General features: G+C 39.0%; 1 protein-coding gene across 2 annotated transcripts in view; it reads left to right on the forward strand.

Annotated features, from left to right (window-relative positions):
* The window catches only part of GUCY1A2 (guanylate cyclase 1 soluble subunit alpha 2), a 157638-nt gene that overhangs the window by 124714 nt on the left and 10305 nt on the right, over positions 1 to 22619 (forward strand). Inside the window, exon 7 of one of the 2 annotated variants that reach the window (XM_065642937.1) lies at positions 10112 to 10266. In XM_065642937.1, the coding sequence (XP_065499009.1) occupies positions 10112 to 10266 (155 nt within the window). Of the gene's footprint in view, positions 1 to 2472; positions 2557 to 10111; positions 10267 to 22619 lie in introns of those variants that run through there. The other variant, XM_065642947.1, reaches the window with a different exon arrangement.

Raw genomic sequence — 22619 nt, forward strand, 5'->3', positions numbered from 1 at the left:
GGAGAAGGATTACTGAGTTGGCTGCTGTTTTTCTTTGTAGGAGAAGAATTTGTTTATTTTACTCCTGGTTTTCAGTCACACCAGTTAAAAATATGACATGTATACAGGGTACGAAAAATATGGGGCACCAGAGAATAAAGAGGCTTTTTCCATAAAAACACATTTTGCATACATCTGGGAGGAAAGGAGTAAAGAATGGGACTAAAAAGTAAAGGAGCTGTCAGCTACAAAGGTTGAACCAAGAGAGATGGCTTTGGGTGAAGAGGTTGACTGGAAAAGTTCTAAATAAAGCAAAATCAGAGAAGAGCAACAGCAGCAAAGAAACAAGTAATGATAATGCTGGATAAGCAAAATCCAAGGCTCATCATCTGTGTCCTTCAGCTGCCAAATTCACCCAATTAGCGGCATTAAAGTTTGCCTGGGCAGCAGTGACAAACAATGAAGTTATAGATATGCCATGCCATCATCTGCTACTCCATCCAAAACTAAATTAGTGTTTAATTTGTCTAGTGATTTTTCAAAGGAACTTGCAAGGATAATTGAGGCTTAAAGTCTCTTTGTCTTTCTTTTTTTGGTCTTTCTCATTCACACAAATATGCTTTTATTTGTGTGTGTATTTTTTGTGGATTATTGAAAAATAATTTAGTTGATAGAAGCTTCTGAAGATGGGAAGAGGTCTTCTTGGCTAAGCATTTTAACTTGTTGAATGTTTGTATTTGTAAAATGCATAATATATAAAAATTAAATTATTATATGCTTTATGATTATGATATTTTATAGAATCCACAAGCTAAAAACAGATCTATGTGTTCCCCTGCTTTGTTCTTTATCAGTGTGTCTCTGAGGGGGGGATCACTGAATGAAGTGAAGGAAAGCCATTAGACAGAACTTTGAATCTTTCCTTCCTGTAAGTGATTCACCTTAATCTGAGAGCAATTTGTCTCCAGCTGTTGGATTTTGTCATATTCTTGACATCGTCAGGTCTTCACTTGCTAACTGCTTTGAAAAGGAGGTTGAAATCCTTCTAGTCATAAAAACATTGGAACATTCAAATTTATCCTGAAACAACTTCTTGAAATTGCAGTGCAGTTAACAATTTTATCTGAACAGTTGAAACAAACAGTAAAATAGTATCTCATTTCCATTCGTGGCAGACCAGTCATGCAATAATCATCAGAAATGGCTTGTAGATTTACAGCTTAAATCTAGGAATAGAAAATGTTACATTTTACATGAGTTATAGAGTTTTTTAAATTTATTTCATTAACAATTTTATTTTAAATTTTCTTTTTTTTTTTAACCTAGATTTTCAGTGAAGGTAACGGAGCTGTACAGAATACTCTCTGAGTTCTGATGCTGGCTTTTGTTGTACGTGTTTCGTGCTGTCGTGGAAGTTTGATTGAGTTGCTGAAGTGCTGGCTATACACAAATCGTGAGAGTCTGTGAATGCTTTGCTAAACTCCTCAGTTCAGTGCAGAACAGCACCCTTTCTCTTCGTGCTCATTCCCTTTGTTGTACGAAGTAGTTTTTCTCAACTCAGTGGATTTGCCTGTCTGAAAGACTTAAAAAAAATCCCTATAAGTGAATATGTGTTTTGATTTCACTGAGGAAGAAATTCACTTTCCCTGCATTAATCTGAAGCTCTGTGATGGTGAAGTACAATGGCCAATAAGGAGTGTTAATAAACTCCCTCCCAATTATAGCCAAGGTAATGTTTTAGACTCTTGTTTGTAGGATCTGTACAATCACAGAGCCTGTTTTCTCTGTATGCAATTGCCATTGCCTGTTGGGTTAATCATTACCTACCACATGTTGAGATTTTCTCCAGCCTTACGAAAAGGGTGAATGGAACAAAAATCATCGTTGTCATCTAGCTCTTATATTGTCTTGTGTTAAGTCCATAGAAATTGAAGTTCTAAAAAACGAACTGATGAACAAGCAAAGAACACAGCATCATTATCGTTTTAGAGAGGAGTGAGATGTGCAAGTGTGGTCTAACAGAGCTGTGGTAGCATTGCAACATATTTGATATAGAGTATCTGTATGCCTCAGCTGTCATATGGAAATTTTTGGTGCTTTACAAGCTAATTTATCCTTTAATTAAACACGAGAAAGAGAGGTCATGGTGGACATTTAGTATTCAATTCTCTACAATGATGGCAGTGCCCTAAGTTTCTTCACAAAGAAGCAAAATATTTTTTAGCTATTGTAACTTGCAACACTAAGCATTCCTTATGCACAGCTTGGGATATTCTCAGCCCTTAATCTATTTATGTAGTCATTCCTTGATTTACTGTATTTCAAAAGAGGGCACATGTTGACTAATTTCCAGTATTTGTCTACATTTAATTAGATCGCTAGATCGAGAGGTGCTAGCCTCTCCAGTTTTTCCAACTTGTGAACAAGCATATTTGCAAAACCTTTTTTTTTTTTTTTTTTGTGTGTGTGTGTGTCTACTCTGTCCATATGGAGGAGGGGGATTAATCAATTTTTTGTCTTGATTATGTTTGCCTTGGTGCTGATTGCAAGAAGCTGAGGGATCCAGTAGAAATGACAGACTTAAAATGTAAGTTAAAATGTTAAAACACCTTGCAATGGTAAAGGCTCAACTGATATAGGCAACAACTTAGGTTGCTTTAACAGTGTAGAAGCCTTTGGGAAGAATCTTGATACTGATACGTCACTATTGTACAGAAGTTAGATAAGGTTGCTTCTAATGGTAAAGCTGTAAGATTCTTATACATCAATGTTTTCTGCAGATTTTAAGGTGTTATGCAACAGATCCTTGTTGATTAGTTCTAAGCTCTTCTGAAAGCAGATCGAAGTGAACTTCACCTATTATGATGAAAAGACAAAGCATGTCTTTGTCATTGAAAGGTCATTTCATGTTACAATTTCAAATATTGCAAGCTAGATTCAAAGACCATTATGTTAAAATAACTGAAGAAATTTCTGCAGTCCTATGAACAGAATGACCTTCTGATGGGGTCCTATCCATCAACACCTGTTTTTTTAATCATTTATGCACAGGAGTATAGCTCATTTTAAGCAAAGATTAAAATGTGTTAGCCTTGCCAGTCTGAGGGTTGGATTCATCTCACCTACCTCTAGCTTTCTGTGCGTGAGGTGTCCAGTCTAAACTCACTGTTAAATGTCCTTCTCTGTTCCATCGAGAGAGTTAGATACTTTCAGGAGTGATTGATCCAGCCTAGGTGCCAGTTATGGAATGTGAAGAATTGCAGCCTTGAGGTTATTTACCTCCTTGGTTTAGGAGAAGTCTAGAAATCTAACTTAACTGAGCTGCCTAACTTCCAGGTGCTTGCATATTGGTTGAAATCTACCATAAATGACTAAATTAACGAAAGTATCTAAGACTGTTTCTTAAGGTTAAACCCTTATGCCCAACTTTTAAAATTTTTTTAGCATACAATTTTTTTGTTCCCTTAAATATTTTGAGCATGTGTCATTTATCCTTGTTAAAATATCACCCAATCCATTCAGTATATGTCATATGATGGTACTGTGAGACAAAGATGTCCTCCTACACTAAGGATCAAACAGAACTTTCTGATTTTTTTTTCTTTTTTGAGTGTTAGTGAAGAGGAGGCTGGGAAAAATCCTCCACTGCTATGTGGGCTTGCTTGAATGATTAGCTCATTTTTAAGTGCCTGAACACACAGATTCATATATTAATTAAATTCTTGCTGTGGAAATTACTACTAAAAGAAAACAATAAAAAATGATTTTGATTAAATGCTATATCAGCAATGAAATGCAACATTTTATTGGTGAGGGAGAAGCAGCTTATGAAGAAGCACATTAACATTAATATATTTTCTTTGGAATCTTAGGGAAAGGATACAGGACTTATTCTTCTGTTCAGCAGCTCTAGAAATTCTAATTTACATGGTTTATACCCCCCTGCCTAGTAAATCATTTCAGGTAAGATGTTTTCTTACAGATGACCCACACCCTCTTCAAACCCAGACCCTGAGCAATGCCATAATGAATTCATGTGATGCCTAAGGACAGAATTTTGCCCAAAGAACCTTGCCCCAGTATAAACTTTCCTTTGGTGCTAGAACTAATGAACTCCCCAAACTGGTCTGAGTCTTTGATTTTGATTTTTACTTCATCTAATTCTACTTCGTACTGCTGATGAAGAGCATAGAGGCATAATTTTTCATCATAGGATATGAAATATAGAGTAATGGAATAAATTAAGTTGCAAGGAACCTTGGGAGGTCATCTAATCCAATCACTATTCAAAGCAGGGCTAACTTAGATCATAGTGGAAGAAATTAAGTAGAAAGAGGAAAAGAATTTCATCCTTCGAGTCTGAGGCTTCTTTATATAGAAATGCTTCATAGCTGCTTGTTCCACAATCAGTAGAGATGACTGTATGCCAAGACCATAGTTCAGGGATGCACTGTGCATCACATTGGTTATAATGTAATTTAATTTTTACACAAACTGCGCAATTGCTTTACTGAATATCTATTTTAAATGGATTTATTGATCCCAAGGAATTCAATCTTTGTTAGTTTATTATTGTATTTTTCATTATCCTTGTATAATTTTATGTGTATTTTGCTTGAAACAGGTTGAATAATACTAAGTCTATGAGTAAGAAATCTGGGAAGTTCTCATTAGAAAAAAGCTAAGTATTCATTTTTCCAAATGTTGTTCAAATCTAGGGAAAATATATCCTGTAGTTTAGTTCTGTAGAACACCTTGTGGAATTCAAACTGATCTAAATTTTCCTCTGAGCAGGTCTGTTCCTTGGCAACAATTCTGTAGTGAGCTGTACTGTCATATGTCCCTTTCCAGAAAGACGCTGTGATATTTATAAATCTATCTAAGAATACAGATAACCCACACACTAAAGCATATGTCAGGGCATTGCTGTCAGTCCTGTCAACTTGCAGTTCTTTGAAGGAGCAGAAAGACACACTGACTCACCATTGTGTGGCCCTGATTTTAGAGCTCTGAGCTCTGTAGAGTCCATTTTGCTTTAATACATTTTACAAACAAATATCCCTGTGGAAAGCATGTGTTGAGATTCAGAGGTAGCACTGTTGTAGTAGCTGCTACAAAATATTAGAGCAGATAAATGTCTCAAAGAATTTGGCACATTCCATTTGAAAGGATCCAGCAGCGTGTCACGAATTAATAGCTAAGACACTGAGAGATGACTTTCTCCTTTCTGAAGGGGACTGCAAGGACAGAAAGGAGAAGGTCCTTACTGAAACAGAATATCCGTCAGTATGTTAGGGCAGAAAGTGCTTTATTTGTCTGAGAAATGGTAATGTACAGATATCCACGTACATTATTGAAACTGATATCGAAAATCCTGATCCAGCAGAACACTTCCTATTGTATTTAAATGCTTTTCTGGCTTGAGACATCCATGCGCCTGGAAATATTTCCTTACATCTACTGCCTTGTATCAGCCCTGAGCCCTGCTACCAGCTCGGCACGAAGTCTTGAGCAGCAGCCAGTCAGTCACATTATTAAGGCATGAAATGCTCCAGGCTGGCTGAACGTGGGATTACTTCTGCTCGTGGTTGCTTTCCAAACTGTGTCACCTACTTCCCAGCCTGCCCTCACTTCTTCAGCTGAGGGTCTGTGTAAGGCAGGCAGTGCTGTGAAAATGAATTTTGAGTCCTTCTGGATACAGTTAACCTGTGAGGCAATCTGAGACTTCTCTTTCTAGCATGGGAGTAAATTTTTCAGAGTGTGAGAACTGTTTGTTAAGGTCCTTCTCTCTGTGTGTGTGGTCAGAAGAATGTGTACAGCTACCACTCCCATGAAATGTTATCATAGTTCATATTTGATGAGGAGCTGTGAACAACAAACACCTTTCCTCTACAGAAAGGATTTCTTTTGGCTCCAGAAATCCCTGAACTAAAAATTACTGGTTGCAGAGAGAGAATTTTGGAAAGGAGCATGTATTTTTCCCCTGTGCTTATCTGAAGATAGATTACATGTACGTTTGGTTTGAATTGGAAAGTCTGCTTGCATGTTATAACATCGACTACTCTTTACTGGCAGACAAAAAGAAAGGTATCCACAGACTTGTCTTTTTCCTACTCTGCCTTTCAATACTGTCCACAGCCTTTTCTTTTCAAGTCAGAAGTCATTCTTCACTGTCATGTCCTTATGCAATTTTTCATGCTGTCGCCTGTAAGGAAAGATGTCTCTGATGTCTCCTTGCTTTTCTTCTGAATTAAGCACAGATTATGCTTTTCAAAATAAATTGACAAGCCCTTAACCAAGATTGCAGATACTTTTGCACAGCACCATGTACATGAGAAGCTTGCAGAATAATTAAATAAACAATTTTCCTTTCAGGAATCATTACAGTTTGAACCACTGTTGTGTGGTCTAATTAATAAAGGAAATATTTTTAAGTCTTTTAATGCAATGTTCCAGTTTTGACTGAAGGAAAATATGGAGTTTAATGTGTTCTGTTGGTTGTCAACCTGCAAACATACATTGGTCAAAATCTTAGACTTGACAAGGTTTTATAAAATGTTCTTGAGGAGACGAGTACTTCTAAAACTGTAGAATGGTGTCTTTCCACTTCCATTTTAATGTTAGAGATTTTTTCCTCAAAAATTATTTGTGGAAATGAGGAGAGGGAAAGGAGATTGCATTTTTCAACAGGTTTTCAGAAGAGAAAAAGCTCAGGAGCTTTCAACATGAAGAAAATTACTGGATTTGCTTATTGTGAATGTACTGATTAACAGAAAAAGCTATTAAGGAATAAATTAGCAGTGATGGATTTTACTTCAGGCATGCCACTGCATTAATTTACTCTTCATAAAATATTTGTGCCTCTTCACCATAAAGTGAGTGTAGATGGCTTCTGAGTTTTCAATGTTGCATTTACTTTTATCTCACTTGAAATAGGCTTTATTTTGATGAAAGAGTACAGTTTTCAGTATGGTGCCTAAGAAGGCACTGGAGCTATTGGAAGTGATGGAAACTGCACAGCAGGTAGAAACCAAACCAAACCCCAGCATTTTACTTATAAAAAGAAAATTCATGCTTTGACAATGAGGAAGTGTAAACGGGTAACACACAACACTCTTAAGATTCAATATGTCAGAAAAACACATCCACAGAATGTTCAGTTTGGAAATCCAGAGTATTTTTATGGTGATCATCCCTATTCCTGTTTGTTCTTGGCTTTTCTCTCTCAGTCCCGTCTGGACTATCAGTTCTCATTGACAACCACTTCTGGCACATTTCCTCATCAGACAATGGCCACAGCTCCAGTGCTCCATATCTTTCCTTATGAACCTTCTATATCTATCACTATTAAACCAAACCACTATCCTTCCTGTCACTCAGGTATTAGCGTTTTTTTGCTCCCTGCGCCTTATCCTGTAGGCAATATCCAAATGCTACTACATTTTCTTTAAAATTTTTGGAAGCTTCTTTTCCCTGCCACGTAGATATGTCTTTCCTCTTGTCCTCTATCCATCAATACAGGCTGCTTTTCTTTCGCACCTGTGACACTCATATCAGCTTTTCTCCACCTCACCCTTATCACAGCTGCTGCAAAGATCAAACTAATTAATCTTTCTTCTCCCTGTCATTTTCCACTCTAAATCTTTCCATTGCAGCCAGTTCAATTCCTTCCTTTCTATCTAAAAGGCCTCTCACAGGTCTCTTGCTCTTTTTCACACCTGGTCATATTTCATTCCTCGTTGTGCCTTTTAATATTCTGCTCTAGAAATGGTTTTTTGCCTTTGTCCATCTCTTCACTGTTCCTTAACTGTGGGAGTCTAGCATTTTCTGATTTTTTTTTTCATGACTGTTTTCTCTTTGTGATAGTTTCCAAAGAGCTGTCTTTCCATTTCTATGCATAATGCCTCTGAACAGTCAGTCAGTTATATGTTGCCCTTTTATCATTAATTGAATAATCAAGGACAGATAAAGGAACAGTCAACACAGATGGAGAGCATACATTTTACCAAAAATGCTCAGTTGAAGTATAAGATAGTTAATATATGTATAATTACAGATATATTTAAAGGACATAAATGAATAGAAAAATAATACATCCTGATGTTGCCACCTAATTTGCATTTCATATGTTATTGATAATATTTAGTGGTAGCTGTTCTAGGAAAGCACTGATAAGGACTGCAGATACAATATAGCTTGGGAACTGTAACCACATGTGTATAACTGTTATTATTGTTCCAAGTCAAGTTCTCTAGGCAGATTTGCTGCAAAATTAATGTGAGACATTGACGTGCCCCAATAAGTGTCTTTTTGCAATAATTTGATCACACTTCTTTTTCCTTTGATTAAAAAACAAACAAACGAACAAAACCAAAAAAAGCCACCAAAACCCCCAAAACAACAAAAAACCCAAACAAAACAAAACAAACAAAACCCAAACAAACACACCTTAAACTGTTGACACAACACTTTTCAACACAGTGAGGAAAAAGCCAGAATAACTTATCTGAAGATAAAATATAGAAAAGAAATTTCTATGAAAAGCAAATTTCACTAAAAAGTAATATGTGACCAACATAATGGTTATTCTTGATATAAGGAATACTTCATGGCAATAGAGTCAGTGTTGCAGGCTTTTCTTGTAGAGAACCATATAATGAAGCATAACTAGACCTCTATTACAAGCCATTCTTGATGTAATTTCTCTGTGTGGTTTAATGAGAAAACCTGCATTAACTTTCTTGCACCTAGTGAAAACTGGTTTTTGACACTCTCATCAGTAGCTCTGTGTAGTTTAACCTGTGTTTGTGAAAACATCTACCTTTTTAATTGTAGGAACGTGTTCTTTAAACAAAACACGTTATGTACTCAGCCAAACCAAGAGTTTTAAAAATCTCTTTAGATACGCACTGTATTAATTAAAAAAGCTGTTTCTTTTCTTCTTCTGTTTCATCCCTTCTGCAAGTCAAGCTGTTCACAGAAGACCTATTATAACCTATGTCCTCCTGAGTGAAATTTTAAATATCTATTTAGTTTTGTTTCCACCCTCAGTTTTCCCATGGAAGTTGGAGAGGCTTTGGCTTCATTCATGTAATCTTGCAAAAGAAAATATTTGGTATTAAAGGTGGTATATCAGCTTCTATTCTTTTCAGTAAGTCTGACAGTGTAACATCTGCAGCTGGTTTCCTTGGCACGTGCAGAAAAGTCATAACCACAAAGACCCTTTCCCCAGTGTCTATTTGAGACAATCGTGATAAAAGATCTTGAAAACATTTACTGTGTGATTGAGCTTTTGCTTCTTCAAGAGAGCCTAAACTTTTGCTACTGAGAATTTGGAAATCTTGATGGATTTGGAAATTTTTGGAAGTCCTCTGTCAATGAAGCACTGAATGGTAAAAACTGTGTAGGCACATAAAAGGAAGCATCTTTCACTGCATACATTGCAAAAGTAAATTTTATTTTCTTAGTATATTTTTTGCTACTGGATTTTCCTTCCACTGTAATGTGTACTCTGATCTACAGTTTCCAACAGCAAAACAAAGCTAGTGCTTTCTCCTTGAGTTTCAATCTGGCCTTCATATGTGACTGAATGTAGCTTAGAAGAGGTCACAGCGAGCAGTTTATTTGTTATTCTTAAATAAATATGCAGAGTAGTAGTGAACAAATAGGTAGCATTAACTCTGTTCTTAAAATTGTTTACAAAATAACTAATCCTTCTTCCATCTCACAAAAGCAAGACATTGTAAATAAGTTTTTTATTATTTATTGAAAGTTGACAGCATTCACACAACTTGCTGTTGTGTGAACAAGACTTTCTTCTCATAATCTTTTGCTGAGGGCAGGTGCTCACCTCACTAATATGCAGAAGGGCTCTTTGCTCACTTATGGAGTCATAGTTTCCAGCAAACATGCACGGAAGAAAATAGTTTTAGCAAAGAAGTAACCATATCTTTTTTCAACTGTATCTGATTTAAGCTAGAGGAACGGGAGAGCCAGTTTTCTTCCACTTCACTCTTCTTTGGTTTTTATTCCTTTGAAAGCGTTGCATTGACTGGCTTGTAAAGAAGTGCTAATGACATTACCGTGGGCAGCACAAGAGAGACAGACTGACATGGATCTTGTGTTTTTCCAGATGAGGATAGGCATTCACTCAGGATCGGTGCTGGCCGGCGTCGTTGGTGTAAGAATGCCACGTTATTGTCTCTTTGGGAACAATGTCACCCTTGCAAGCAAGTTCGAGTCAGGAAGTCACCCACGCCGCATCAATGTCAGTCCAACCACGTACCAGTAAGTCCTCTTAGCCTTTTCATACTGTTTTTATTTCAGCCTGTTTTGCATTTGATCTTGTAACATGCTCTGTCCTCAACACATGAACTCCAACAGAAAGTCGGCAGGGCACCGGTACAACTGGAAAGAGGTGTTGCATGGGGCTGTCAGCCTTTTGTTTGCCATCAGAATGTGCAAAGAAGACAGGCTGTAGAGGCAAGGCAGCAGAACAGGAGGGTCAACCATTCCTGCCTAAAATATTGTGCAACAGAAGAAGAGGGAGATGTCTCCCATAGCACCATAATTTTATGCACTACTACGGCTTTAGACTTGGGTTCCACCCACTAGACACAGTTCATGGAGAGAAGCACATTCCCATTGGCTCAGAAGAAAGCCTTTAATTTTGCCAGCAAGGACGAGCTTTCGAAGAGTTTTTGTGCTTTCTTAAAGACAAAATTTCTTACGTAGCACTGTAAAGAGACACTTAATAGAAGCATTTTCTTAATGTAAGATAAAAGATTGAAAATGGCAATGCATTTTCCTTAGCTCTTTAAAGAAATTATGTAAATAGAGAGAAGGCTTGATTAAATCTGGTTAGGAGGAAGAGCTCCTAAATAAAAAAAAATGTTCCTTATTGTTCAAATTTGACAGCTTGACTATTAGAATTTCTGCTGTTTGGATTACTACTGAAGTACTCACTTTTTTTTGGCAGGAGATCTCAATCTTTTTTTCTGGCATTCTGTATCTGCAGTACTTTTCTGAAGTACGGTTTTGCTCACATTTTGGGACTTTCTCTGTGGTAAATCTGTACACAATTGCTCAAGCAATACTGCTTTTCTTTCTTTTTTTTCTTATACAGACCTGTGAATCTCAATATTTTTTACCCATACCTGTCTATGTAAATTAAAGTTTTAAATGGAATTTCTTCATCCAAGAAATTAAGCATATGATATGCTAAAATATAAATCGGTCATAAATTAAAGATTAAAAGTAATTAAAACTAGCCTATTCACTCAAGATCAGATTTACAGACTGGAGCGAGTGTAGCTAATTGAACAAGAGACAGAAAAACTGAATATACTTTTGATTTTAAAGTGCACAGAAGGAGGTTTATACAGTTGTCTAGTAACACGTAAGAGAAACACAGACTCAATGTACTATCAGATATAGAAAATCTGTTCATTTAATTAAAAATAAACTCAGTAAATACATAGGAAATTGCTGTTTGGAACTTGATGCCACTTGAAAAGAAATTGTCCTTGGGACCTTCCAGGTACAATGTTCTAGTGGCTTTGGGTCCTGGTCTTCCACTGTGGCAGTGGATAAACCATCTAAGACATCATCTGAAAAGTGAACTCAAGATTGTTCACCAGTTGTGTTCCAGATTTCAAAACTTATGCAATAGCAGGGCCTTTGGTGTTAATTTTACACAAACGGAGGTGATTCTGGCAAAAGGCAACCAAAGTCCTGTAACAGGGACCTGAAATTTTCTTGTACAGCAGCAGTTCTTATAAAAGCACGTTCTCCAACCTGAGATGGTCTTCAAGGTATTCTGAAAGTGCAGTCTGTACTTTTTCAGAAGAAAGATCTTAGTGCTTCACAAATGTGGTTTAGGGGTGTGATTCCACTTACGGCTATGGTGTTGCTCAAGTTAGTGTCCCTGAGAGCAGAAATTGGGAGACAGACAGTTTCATATTATTTTAAGAAAAATACAGTGGAAATTTAAGTATATGCTTGGCCAATGATGCACAAAACTCTCTACTTGGCATGCGGAAGCTGGAGTCACTTTTAGTGTGCCAGTGCCGGTTCTGTTGGTTTTGGTTATGAGAGTTATATGGCACCTTTTCTGAGACAACAGATTTGTGGTCACTGTTGAGCAACCTGATCTGGTTGAAGATGTCCCTGTTCATTGCAGGAGTGTTGGACTAGATGACCTTTAAAGGTCCCTTCCAAGCCAAACCATTCTATGATTGTATGATTCTATGTTATGTTTTCATCACATTGTTGGTATAACTCTGTTCCGAAAGCCAGTTTGAGGGCTTATATATGGAGTTTGCTAGTCATCCATGCTTTTATGCTGCCTTTTATCTGTCTCCAAGTACATTGTAGCACAAAGATGGCTTTTTTTTTTTTTTTTTTTGTCTGTGTCTCACCTGTACCTGGTTTGGTCATACTGTACCGTGACAAGTCAAACGTGGGTAACCTGGTTTGGAGACCATTCTTTCTAAGACCTAGCTAGCATAATGCAAGTCAGATTCTCTTAACCTCTGTATCAAATGGTGGAGGAGCCGACTAGGAGAGGTGCGCTGCTGGATCTCGTCCTCGCTAACAAGGAGGGTCTGGTTGAAGCAGTAAGGTGGGGGGCTGCCTTGGTTGCAGTGACCATGAGATGGTGGAGTTCAGAATCTCCTGTGGTGGGAGCAGAATACCGAGCAGAATTGCAACCCTGGACTTCAGCAGGGCCGACTTTGGCCTTTTCAAACAATTGCTGGAGGAAATCCCGTGGGCAAGGCTGCTTGAAGGTAAAGGGGCCCAAGATATTCGGTTAACATTCAGGGACTGCTTCTACCAAGCTCAAGATCAGTGCATCCCGACGCGCAGGAAGTCAAGGAAGGGAGCCAGGAGACCTGCGTGGTTAAACAGGGAACTGCTGGGCAAACTCAAGTGGAAGAGGAGGGTTTACAAATCATGGAAGGAGGGGCTGGCCACTTGGGAAGAATATAAGGCTGTTGTCAGAGGATGTAGGGAGGCAACTAGGAAAGCTAAGGCCTCCTTAGAGTTAAACCTGGCGAGAGGGGTCAAGGACAACAGGAAGAGCTTCTTCAAATACATGGCAGATAAAACTAACACCAGAGGCAATGTAGGCCCACTGATGAATGGGGTGGGTGCCCTGGTGACAGAAGATACAGAGAAGGCAGAATTACTGAATGCTTTCTTTGTCTCTGTCTACTCTGCCGGAGGCTGTCCTGAGGAGCCCCGTACCCCTGAGGCCCCAGAGGAAGGCAGGGCAATGGAGGAGTTTGTCTTAGTTGATGAGGACTGGGTTAGGGACCAGTTAAGCAATCTGGACATCCATAAATCCATGGGTCCAGATGGGATGCACCCGCGGGTGCTGAGGGAGCTGGCTGAAGTCATTGCTGGACCGCTCTCCATCATCTTTGCCAAGTCTTGGGAAACGGGAGAGGTGTCTGAGGACTGGAGGAAAGCAAATGTCACTCCAGTCTTCAAAAAGGGCAAGAAGGAGGACCCGGGCAACTATAGACCGGTCAGCCTCACCTCCATCCCTGGGAAAGTGATGGAACACCTTATCCTTGGTGCCATCTTAAGACATATCAAGGATAAGAGGGTCATCAGGGACAGTCAACATGGCTTCACCAAAGGGAAGTCATGTTTGACCAACCTCATAGCCTATTATGAAGACGTAACAAGGTGGATTGACAATGGCAGAGCAGTGGATGTGGTCTACCTTGACTTCAGCAAAGCATTTGACACCGTCTCCCACAGCATCCTCACGGCAAAACTGAGGAAGTGTGGACTGGATGATCGGGTAGTGAGGTGGACTGCAAACTGGCTGAAGGAGAGAAGCCAGAGAGTCGTGATCAATGGGGCAGAGTCTGGTTGGAGGCCTGTATCTAGTGGAGTGCCTCAAGCGTCAGTTCTGGGACCAATACTATTCAATATATTCATCAACGACTTGGATGAGGGAATTGAGTGTACTATCAGCAAGTTTGCTGATGACACCAAGCTGGGAGGAGTGGCTGACACGCCAGAGGGCTGTGCTGCCATCCAGCGAGATCTGGACAGGCTAGAGAGTTGGGCGGGGAAAAATTTAATGAAATATAACAAGGGAAAATGTAGTGTCTTGCATCTGGGCAGGAACAACCCCAGGTTCCAGTACAGGTTGGGGAATGACCTATTAGAGAGCAGTGTAGGGGAAAGGGACCTGGGGGTCCTGGTGGACAGCAGGATGACCATGAGCCAGCACTGTGCCCTTGTGGCCAAGAAGGCCAATGGCATCCTGGGGTGTATTAGAAGGGGGGTGGTTAGTAGGTCGAGAGAGGTTCTCCTTCCCCTCTACTCTGCCCTGGTGAGACCTCATCTGGAATATTGTGTCCAGTTCTGGGCCCCTCAGTTCAAGAAGGACAGGGAACTGCTGGAGAGAGTCCAGCGCAGGGCAACAAAGATGATGAAGGGAGTGGAGCATCTCCCTTATGAGGAAAGGCTGAGGGAGCTGGGTCTCTTTAGCTTGGAGAAGAGGAGACTGAGGGGTGACCTCATCAATGTTTATAAATATATAAAGGGTGGGTGTCACGAGGATGGAGCCAGGCTCTTCTTGGTGAAAACCAACAGTAAGACAAGGGGTAATGGGTTCAAGCTGGAACACAAGAGGTTCCACTTAAATTTGACAAGAAACTTCTTCTCAGTGAGGGTGATGGAACACTGGAACAGGCTGCCCAGGGAGGTTGTGGATTCTCCTTCTCTGGAGACATTCAAAACCCGCCTGGACGCCTTCCTGTGTAACCTCATCTGGGTGTTCCTGCTCTGGCAGGGGGATTGGACTAGATGATCTTTCGAGGTCCCTTCCAATCCCTAACATTCTGTGATTCTGTGATTCTGTGATCTTCCAGATTGTATCAAAAAGGGGGTACAATTTTTTCACTTCCCTTTAATCCTAGAAACCCAGTAGGAATAGGACCATTTGTTTCAGGATGGCCAAACTTTCACCTTATGTGGTCATAATGTCTGGGCTTGTCTTCTAGAAAGTTACAAATTTGGACTGTTGCTTTCAAAAAGGGAAGATAGTAGAAAAGTGACTGACAATGCAGTAATGCTATAATGTAAAATTGCAAACCAAAACAAAATACAGAATTACTGCTACTTGTTATCTGCATTGTTGTGCTATGTAAAACATCTGCTGTTATGTGCTGAACAAATTTGGTGCTTGATTTGGAGAACTTCAAGTGCAAGCAACAGGCTAGGCACATGTTTACAGGTAAAGGAAATAGAAATGGCAAGAAATTACATGTTTGAATGAGAAGCAGCTATCATTGAAGATGAATAGCTGAAAGTAATGATGAAAAGGCTAGGAATGCATTTATTTTACATGGTTCAGATACTATATGAGAAAATGAAAGGAAAGTGCATGAGGCCACATAGAAAGGCTATTTCAAACCATACCATCTGACATGATTGAAAGCATGAGAACGACAGGGAAGATGTCAAGAAATGGCACTACTGACACAGGGGCCAGGAGAGACTGCAGTTACAAAACACTCAATAGGGCAGAATTATTCAGAGCTTCTGAAGGTGTTCTATGAGGTTTGAGCATATTTTACTTGTACTATCCAAATAAACAAGTAGTTATCTGATGTGTTTGTATATAACTTTTCTTAAATATAATTTGCATGAGTATATAATTTGCTGTGTATAAATAAAGTGATTCATCACAAACTGAAATGTCTTTATAGTTGACCAGTTTGTGATGCTTCTGTTGGATCATACTGTGCTGTTGTGTACTCAGTTCATATTTTTTATTATCTAAGAAGCAATATTTTCCAAAACAGATAATTCTGTATTCAGTATGAAAATAACAGAATTTTCAATTAATTAAAACTACTGGCATTTATCATTACATGTTTGTGTCTACCATGCCCCCTGATGAGAATTCTGATACAAGTTTTGTGCTTACAAAGCATGCAGATACTGGAAACATGTCTAATACTTATCAGTTTTCATTTTACAGTACAGATTATGCATTAGAAAGTGTCATCAGCATTCAAATTGTAATCACACTTCAGAATGCCTATTATTGGTTTCAGGCACTTCCCTGTGAGCCCATAATCTTCCTAGGTAAGAATCAGAGTATAAAATTGTAAATCTAAGATGCAGTGTTGCCTGTCAGCAGCAGTGAGCCTGGGCAGCCTTGCCGCAGTCACACCTGCCCAGGCAGAGCTCTGCAGGGTCAAACTGCACCTTCTGCAAAGGTGGCCTGTAAATCTGTTGGGGATAAGAGATCACTTCTGTTCAAAATATCTGCTTCTCTTGACTCAGGCAGGTCTTTTGACTGAAGGATTACAGAGCTTCATTTCATTTGCTTTGAATCACTGAGCATTGTAAAATGAAAGAACTGGAACAGCACTGGTAAAGCTTCCAGTGAAACATCTGGAAACTGGAGAGGGAGCAGAGGATCCCAGACTGGTCCATGCTTAAACATGTGGCCAAGAAGGAACAGGAGAATATCAACACATTCTGTGTTCCTTTAGTAAACTGGCAAATCCAGCTCAAGGTTTTTTTAATTCATCTACGTTATCCTGAATTGAATAAAATTATCTTATTTTCCATACTGAGGAAGAAAGCACAGTGAGATTTATGAGACTCTTCCTCAGCACAGAAGAGAGATTAAATATTTTTAATTCTTTGTTTCGGCCTTGAATAATGATATTTATCAGATATTAGTATAATACACCCACATTCATCCTGTTTCCCTAATAGTGTTACTACGTAATGCCTTGGGATCTCAAAGCAGTTATCAAAAGCAGGTAAACATAATCGTTGCTATTCATCAAGTATTGTATTTAAAAATGAATGAACTTTTCCCTCTTTTTTCAATCGCTGGTGTTTTCCAGCATCTATTTCCTGTATGGAGACAGTGTTTCTAGCATCAACTGTTGGGTACAGATACTTTGCTTTATCACATAATGGGCAATACATCTGGCACCTGAGCTTAGGCAAAGATGAACAGCCTATATCCCACATCCTGATCTGCTTTAGGAGAACAACCAGGTGTACCTCCTTATTGAGCTGGGTGAGGTCACTACTGGTTCACCTGCCTCAGTTGCCTCTCAGCCTTTAGAATTGATTTAAACCAGCAGAATTTGAATAGAGTTTTAACAGTTAACTCACAGAATGTTGTATGGAAGAAGTTTTACTTTTAGTTAATTAAGAAGGATATATATACATCTCTATCGGGATTTTAAATTAAAACTATGCATTTCTATAAACTCCTTATAAATTTTTATTTTCATAACATTATTTTTCCTACAGGTTATATCTATGTATCATCTATATCTAACCTATATCTATATTTTTCTGCCTCATACGGAGAAAAAATTGGATTTGCTCTCCTTTTTCAGATTATTTTAAATTTTATTTCTGAGTATCCTTTAAAAAATATTTCTTTTTATGTTGGTCAATTCACCGTGTATGCTTTCAAGAGACACATTAGTGGACAGAAAGGGAACTCAGCTTATATGCGGACACAAAAAATTATTGTCAGTCTAATGAAAGCATAAAAGTCTATTCAAAATGCACTGGTTTATTCTTGATTTTCAGTTCCCGGTGTCATCTGCCTCCATGAGGCTGCACCCCCATAATCACTGTGATTACGGTCCTGAGGCCTCTGCTGTCTGCCCACACTTGTGCTTTCTGACACTACATTTTTGTTCAAGAGTCAGAGGTAGTTCACTCTACACAGGATAACTCCATGTTAGATCACCACCAATTAATTAACAGTATATGTTGCGCCTTAGTTCCACACAGCTAAGCTAAAGGCAATAGTCATCTGACTGCTAGACAACCGCTAAAACTAGAAAAAGCTCAAGCCTAGACAAATCCAGACAAGTCCTGGGGTCAGCACTGGTAGATCAATGCAAAGCCCAGGGCCTTTTGCTGGTGATGGCACAATCCTGTTCAGTAAGCCTAATTCTTAAATGTCCCAAAGAGAGCAGAAAGTGCTTAGGTGGGTGAGGAATAAAATTATTAAAGGTCAGTGATAGACACTCTCCATGCTGAGATGCCTATGATATATATGATATATTGCATTAAAAAGTCATGGCTGGTCCTTTCAAAATCTTTTTACAATTGATCTGTATGAAGGAAAACCACCAATACCTGAACTTCCATAGTTTAAAAAATAATAAAGTACAATGTGAAACGAATTAGATCCAGATGTAGTCAGGTTTTTTTCAGTCTTCTGGTTTTCCTTGCATGTATAGAAACTGAGGGAGAAATTCAAAGCCACTAAAATTTAGGACGAAGTACACTGATTTTTGATATTGCAATTGCAAATTCATATTTTCACACAGGGTATTTTATGAGCAGCCCACCAATATTTCTAATAAATGCAATAATAATTTAACGTCTGAATTCATAGGGAAACAAATGAGCTGGCATATGTTATCAAACCAGATACCCAGCTGGTGAAGTGACCAACGCTTGTTGCTGCAGAGCGAGGGCTCAGCACTCCAGCAGGAGACAGTCTTCTGGTAACCCATTTCGGAAGCCATTAATTAAATTTTCCTAATTGTACCAATTAATAGGTGGATGTGAACTAAGTTAGCTACTGTTTTTACAGTTCTTTAAATGTTAGAGCAAAAATAACCTTTTCCTTTGTTGATAGATATCCCTGTGAAATGTAACATTTATGGAAGACTGAGCTGGCCACTTTGCTTTTCTTGGTGCCTACTGCTATATCCAGGAAGACAGTGCATACTCTCATTTATTGTAGTGCATTCTATTTATTTTAGAAATATTTTTCAAATTTTGGTCTATACAAAACAGTTTTTCTAAAAGAAGTTTACACTGGAGTTCAGTTCTGAATGAGTGCTTTTTCAACTCTGCTTCAGGAAATTGCCAAATCCTATCATAACATGACTTTTATTTAGGGTATGTGGAAATTCATTATACAGAGGTTAAAATGTATGTATATCCAAAATCAAAGCTGAATAAATACTTGACTGTTGTTAATACCTTACTTGAATATTACAATCTTGTTCCATAGTTTATTGAGGCAGCAAATACTATGATTAGTTTCATATCTAATTAGACACAAACATGTGTTTGAACAATAGTATATAATACATATTTTATATGCATATAGATCAGTTTATGGCACTTATCTCAGGAACTGTGATGTGAAGTATATCCGCTGTGCATTTCGTGGAGGGCCTGAGGAAGACAGAGAGGAGCAAACCATGCAGGCAGGTGAAGATGCTATGCTTGGTTCTGGGGAGGCTGATGTTCTGCACTGCTCCTGCGGTCAGGGGACAGCCAGCGATGAGCTTGACCAGCAAGAGGAGGAGCTCGGCTGAGGACGGGCTGCATCACCGCTGGATCGCTTGCTTGCTCCCTGCTGTCTAGTGACTCTGCATGGCCTGAACGTGGCTTTTAAGAGAAGCCTGGTGTAAAGGGCGAGACAAAAGGCAGGCCCCTGAGCACCACAAACCATGTGGTGTGCTGGGCTCCTGCAGCCAAACAGACCTGAGGGCATTCGCTATTTTTGCAAAGTTTGTTGGGATGTGGCAATCTGTGCTCGGCATGGCCAGCAAGCACTAGTCACAGCAGTGGGGAGGAGGTTTCAAAGGTTTCCAGACACCGTCTGGGCAATGTGTCCTCTCAAGCCCTCATGGTGGAACTCACAGTATTAGAGCATGCTGGAGTTAGGCGAGTGCTTCCTCAGCACTGCCATTTCTCAAAGCAGCTAAAGTTGAGTTAGCACATGTGGTAATCATTTATTCTTGTAGCTGTGGAAATACAGTTCTCAAGGAAGATTCTATTTCCGAAGGAGCTGCTCTTTCCTATTTCCAAAGGAGCTGCTACTCCAGGCTGCTAAGTGGCTGCTCCTCTCACCATGTTATTCCTCCCTTTGGACAGATTGCTCAGTTTGTGACCGTATCTTATTTGGGTGGAATGGAGCAGGTTAGCCCGCTTTTCACAAAACAATCATAAAATATTTGCAGCCATCCTTCCTGCTAAGCCTAAGATCAGGCAGACATACTTTTTTGTGTAAGTATTAATTAATCTTCACAGCAGCCAGTGATAAGTACAAAGGTCTGACATCTCTGAGAGATGGACAGATAAAGAGGTGAAACTGCTTTCCAATGGGCACGGAGAGAGTAAGAATCCTTGTGGAAAGCATGCCCTCAGCATAGAGGGCCTTGGAAAAATAATTCTGTAGTAATAAATCTTTGTTAGTTTATTTTCCGAATATAGGAACTCAGCGATGATGATGTGACTGTTTCTTGCCAAAATAGTTTGAAATGTAATTATCCTATCATTTCATCTATGCAAAAAAGAGTTACAGCTTTTAAAAGCTTCTTCAAGGTTCCCACTAAGTATGATCCCAATTTGCATTCACACATAGACCTCCTGGCCTTGAACTGCTTCTTGTTTCCACGAGGAAATAAGCACATTTTCTGTTTCCATGCTGACAACTTTATTTTATTTATTTATTTAGTTAGTTAGTTATTAATAGAGGAAATTAAAATTTTTAAAAAATGGGATGATTCTTAGGCACCATCCCTTTTTGTCTGGAAGCAATGGCTTTTCCACCAGGGAAGGGAAAGAACAAGAATTTAAACAATTCTGGAAGATTTCAGGTTAGGAAGGGAAGCTGTCAAAGTTCATCAGCTACAAATCAGTATTTAAGAAATTATTCCTCCCCTGAAACATCAAGAAAGAAAACAAGCTGAGGGCAAGTCTTGTTCCAAAAAATTAATAGGAATGCTCGAGCAGCCTGATCTTCACAGTTAAAGTAAATGCTGTATCCAACCACTTGAGTGGAACCCAGAATTTTCAACCTGTGGAAAACCTACTATAAAAATATCTTTTGCAATAGTGCTCTTAAGGGATGTACACAGAAGTGGTGCAGGAAATACAGCTGAGATAAATGCTGTGAAATACTTTTGGACTAGTTGTTATATGCATATTCCTGAACTGCAGAGGTTATGTAACTTCATCTTAAGCTCTATGACTATGGAACAGTCTGGGGACATTTTATGTAGAGTCTAAGCTGCCATGTGATTTCCTGAAGGTGAAGGATAGATTGTGCTCTCAGACTTTCAGAACAGGCAATCTGACTTGGTCACAACAAAATGTTCTGAGAATGGCCCAGACAAACAACCAGAACTGGTGCCACCACCCAGGAAACCTTCCAGACCTCCACCTGAGCCAGAGAGGAAATGCAAAAACTGATTGTGTGGCCTGACCTTGCCCTCACTGATGATCTGCACTATTTGTTTTTCTTGGCAGAAGTATCTTTTCGGGTTCTTTGTACCCATGAAAAGTAAGACAAAAAGCTTAGAAACGGCTGTAGATCTGGGGCACAGCCATCAACTGCTACTGTTTTCTTTTTAACATCACAAATGGCCTAAACATAGGAGGGAGGATTCCTGAAGAAAAATATCCTCACTGATAGGCACTGAGGATTAGCAGATAATTTGTTTCTGTAGTGTATACACAAAGCTATAAGAAATTAGAGACAATTTCTGAACCATGATCTCATTCTTAGCCTGGGAAACCAAGTGTCAGGACCAATATATTTAAGAAAGCAGAAGAACCGGTTCTTTAGGAGAATGCTAGCAAGAGGCCATTTATATCCTGACTGAAGTCTTTCTAATGGAATTATTACATGAGCCAGCAGATTTTTTTTTTCTTAAAAGTGCAAACTAAAGTAGCTAAGGTAGGATGCGGTCACAAGTAGCTTCCATTAGCATTTGGTAAAGACAGTTTCCTGCCATGTTTTCTTGGGAGCTGAAATGTTATCCCAATAGAGGCCAGCTAGACAATTTCTGAGGGTGAGAGGCTGAATAAAACAACGCACCTAATATAGGGATATGGAGTCTATCATAAGCCGCCACAGTAGTGGGGGAATTTCCAGAGGATGAATTAGTTAGTCATCCATCACTCCTGGCACCTTCGATACTCTCAGACCATTTCTTTGCAACCAAGTTACAATTCACAAAACATGTGAAAATAAGGCCTTTAATTAATATCTTGCACTTTTGTATTGTGAGGAAAATAGTGTGAAATAGCAACTAAATTCAGTGCCAGCCCTGAACTGAATCAAAAAGATATATATATTTTACAGCTTCAGACTTGTACAACTGTCATTACGATTAGATAATGTTAGGCTCCGAGAAGGAAATAATTGATTTTTAACAAGGCCAGGTGCTCCATAGTGAATAGTCATTTTGGGGAAGAATGACTGCAACAAAAGCTACAGATTTAGCTCTGAAAGTTCTAATAGTTCAGCTGTTGCTTGTGGAAATCTAGTTTGGGAAGCAACAAAGACTTATTTCAGTGTATTAAGACTTTAATTTTAAAATGCAAAATATTTACCTCAAGCATTGCAGAGGTGAAAAGAGAGAAGCTTCTCTGAAGAGGCCTCTGCAAACTCTCATGCCATTTAGAAAAGATGACAGCATTTTGATAATAATATTGACAGTCTGGAAAATACATTATGACATTCAAACCACATGGTAAGCAAAGACCGCCACAGAAGTTCAAAGGCAAAAACATTGTTGGATTTACAACCAACTGAGAGAAAGAATAAATATCTTGGGGGAGGGGAAGATAAAGACTGCTTTCGGATATCT

Source organism: Caloenas nicobarica, chromosome 1 (genome assembly GCF_036013445.1).
Source record: "Caloenas nicobarica isolate bCalNic1 chromosome 1, bCalNic1.hap1, whole genome shotgun sequence".
In the NCBI taxonomy this organism is placed as follows: Eukaryota; Metazoa; Chordata; class Aves; order Columbiformes; family Columbidae; genus Caloenas; species Caloenas nicobarica.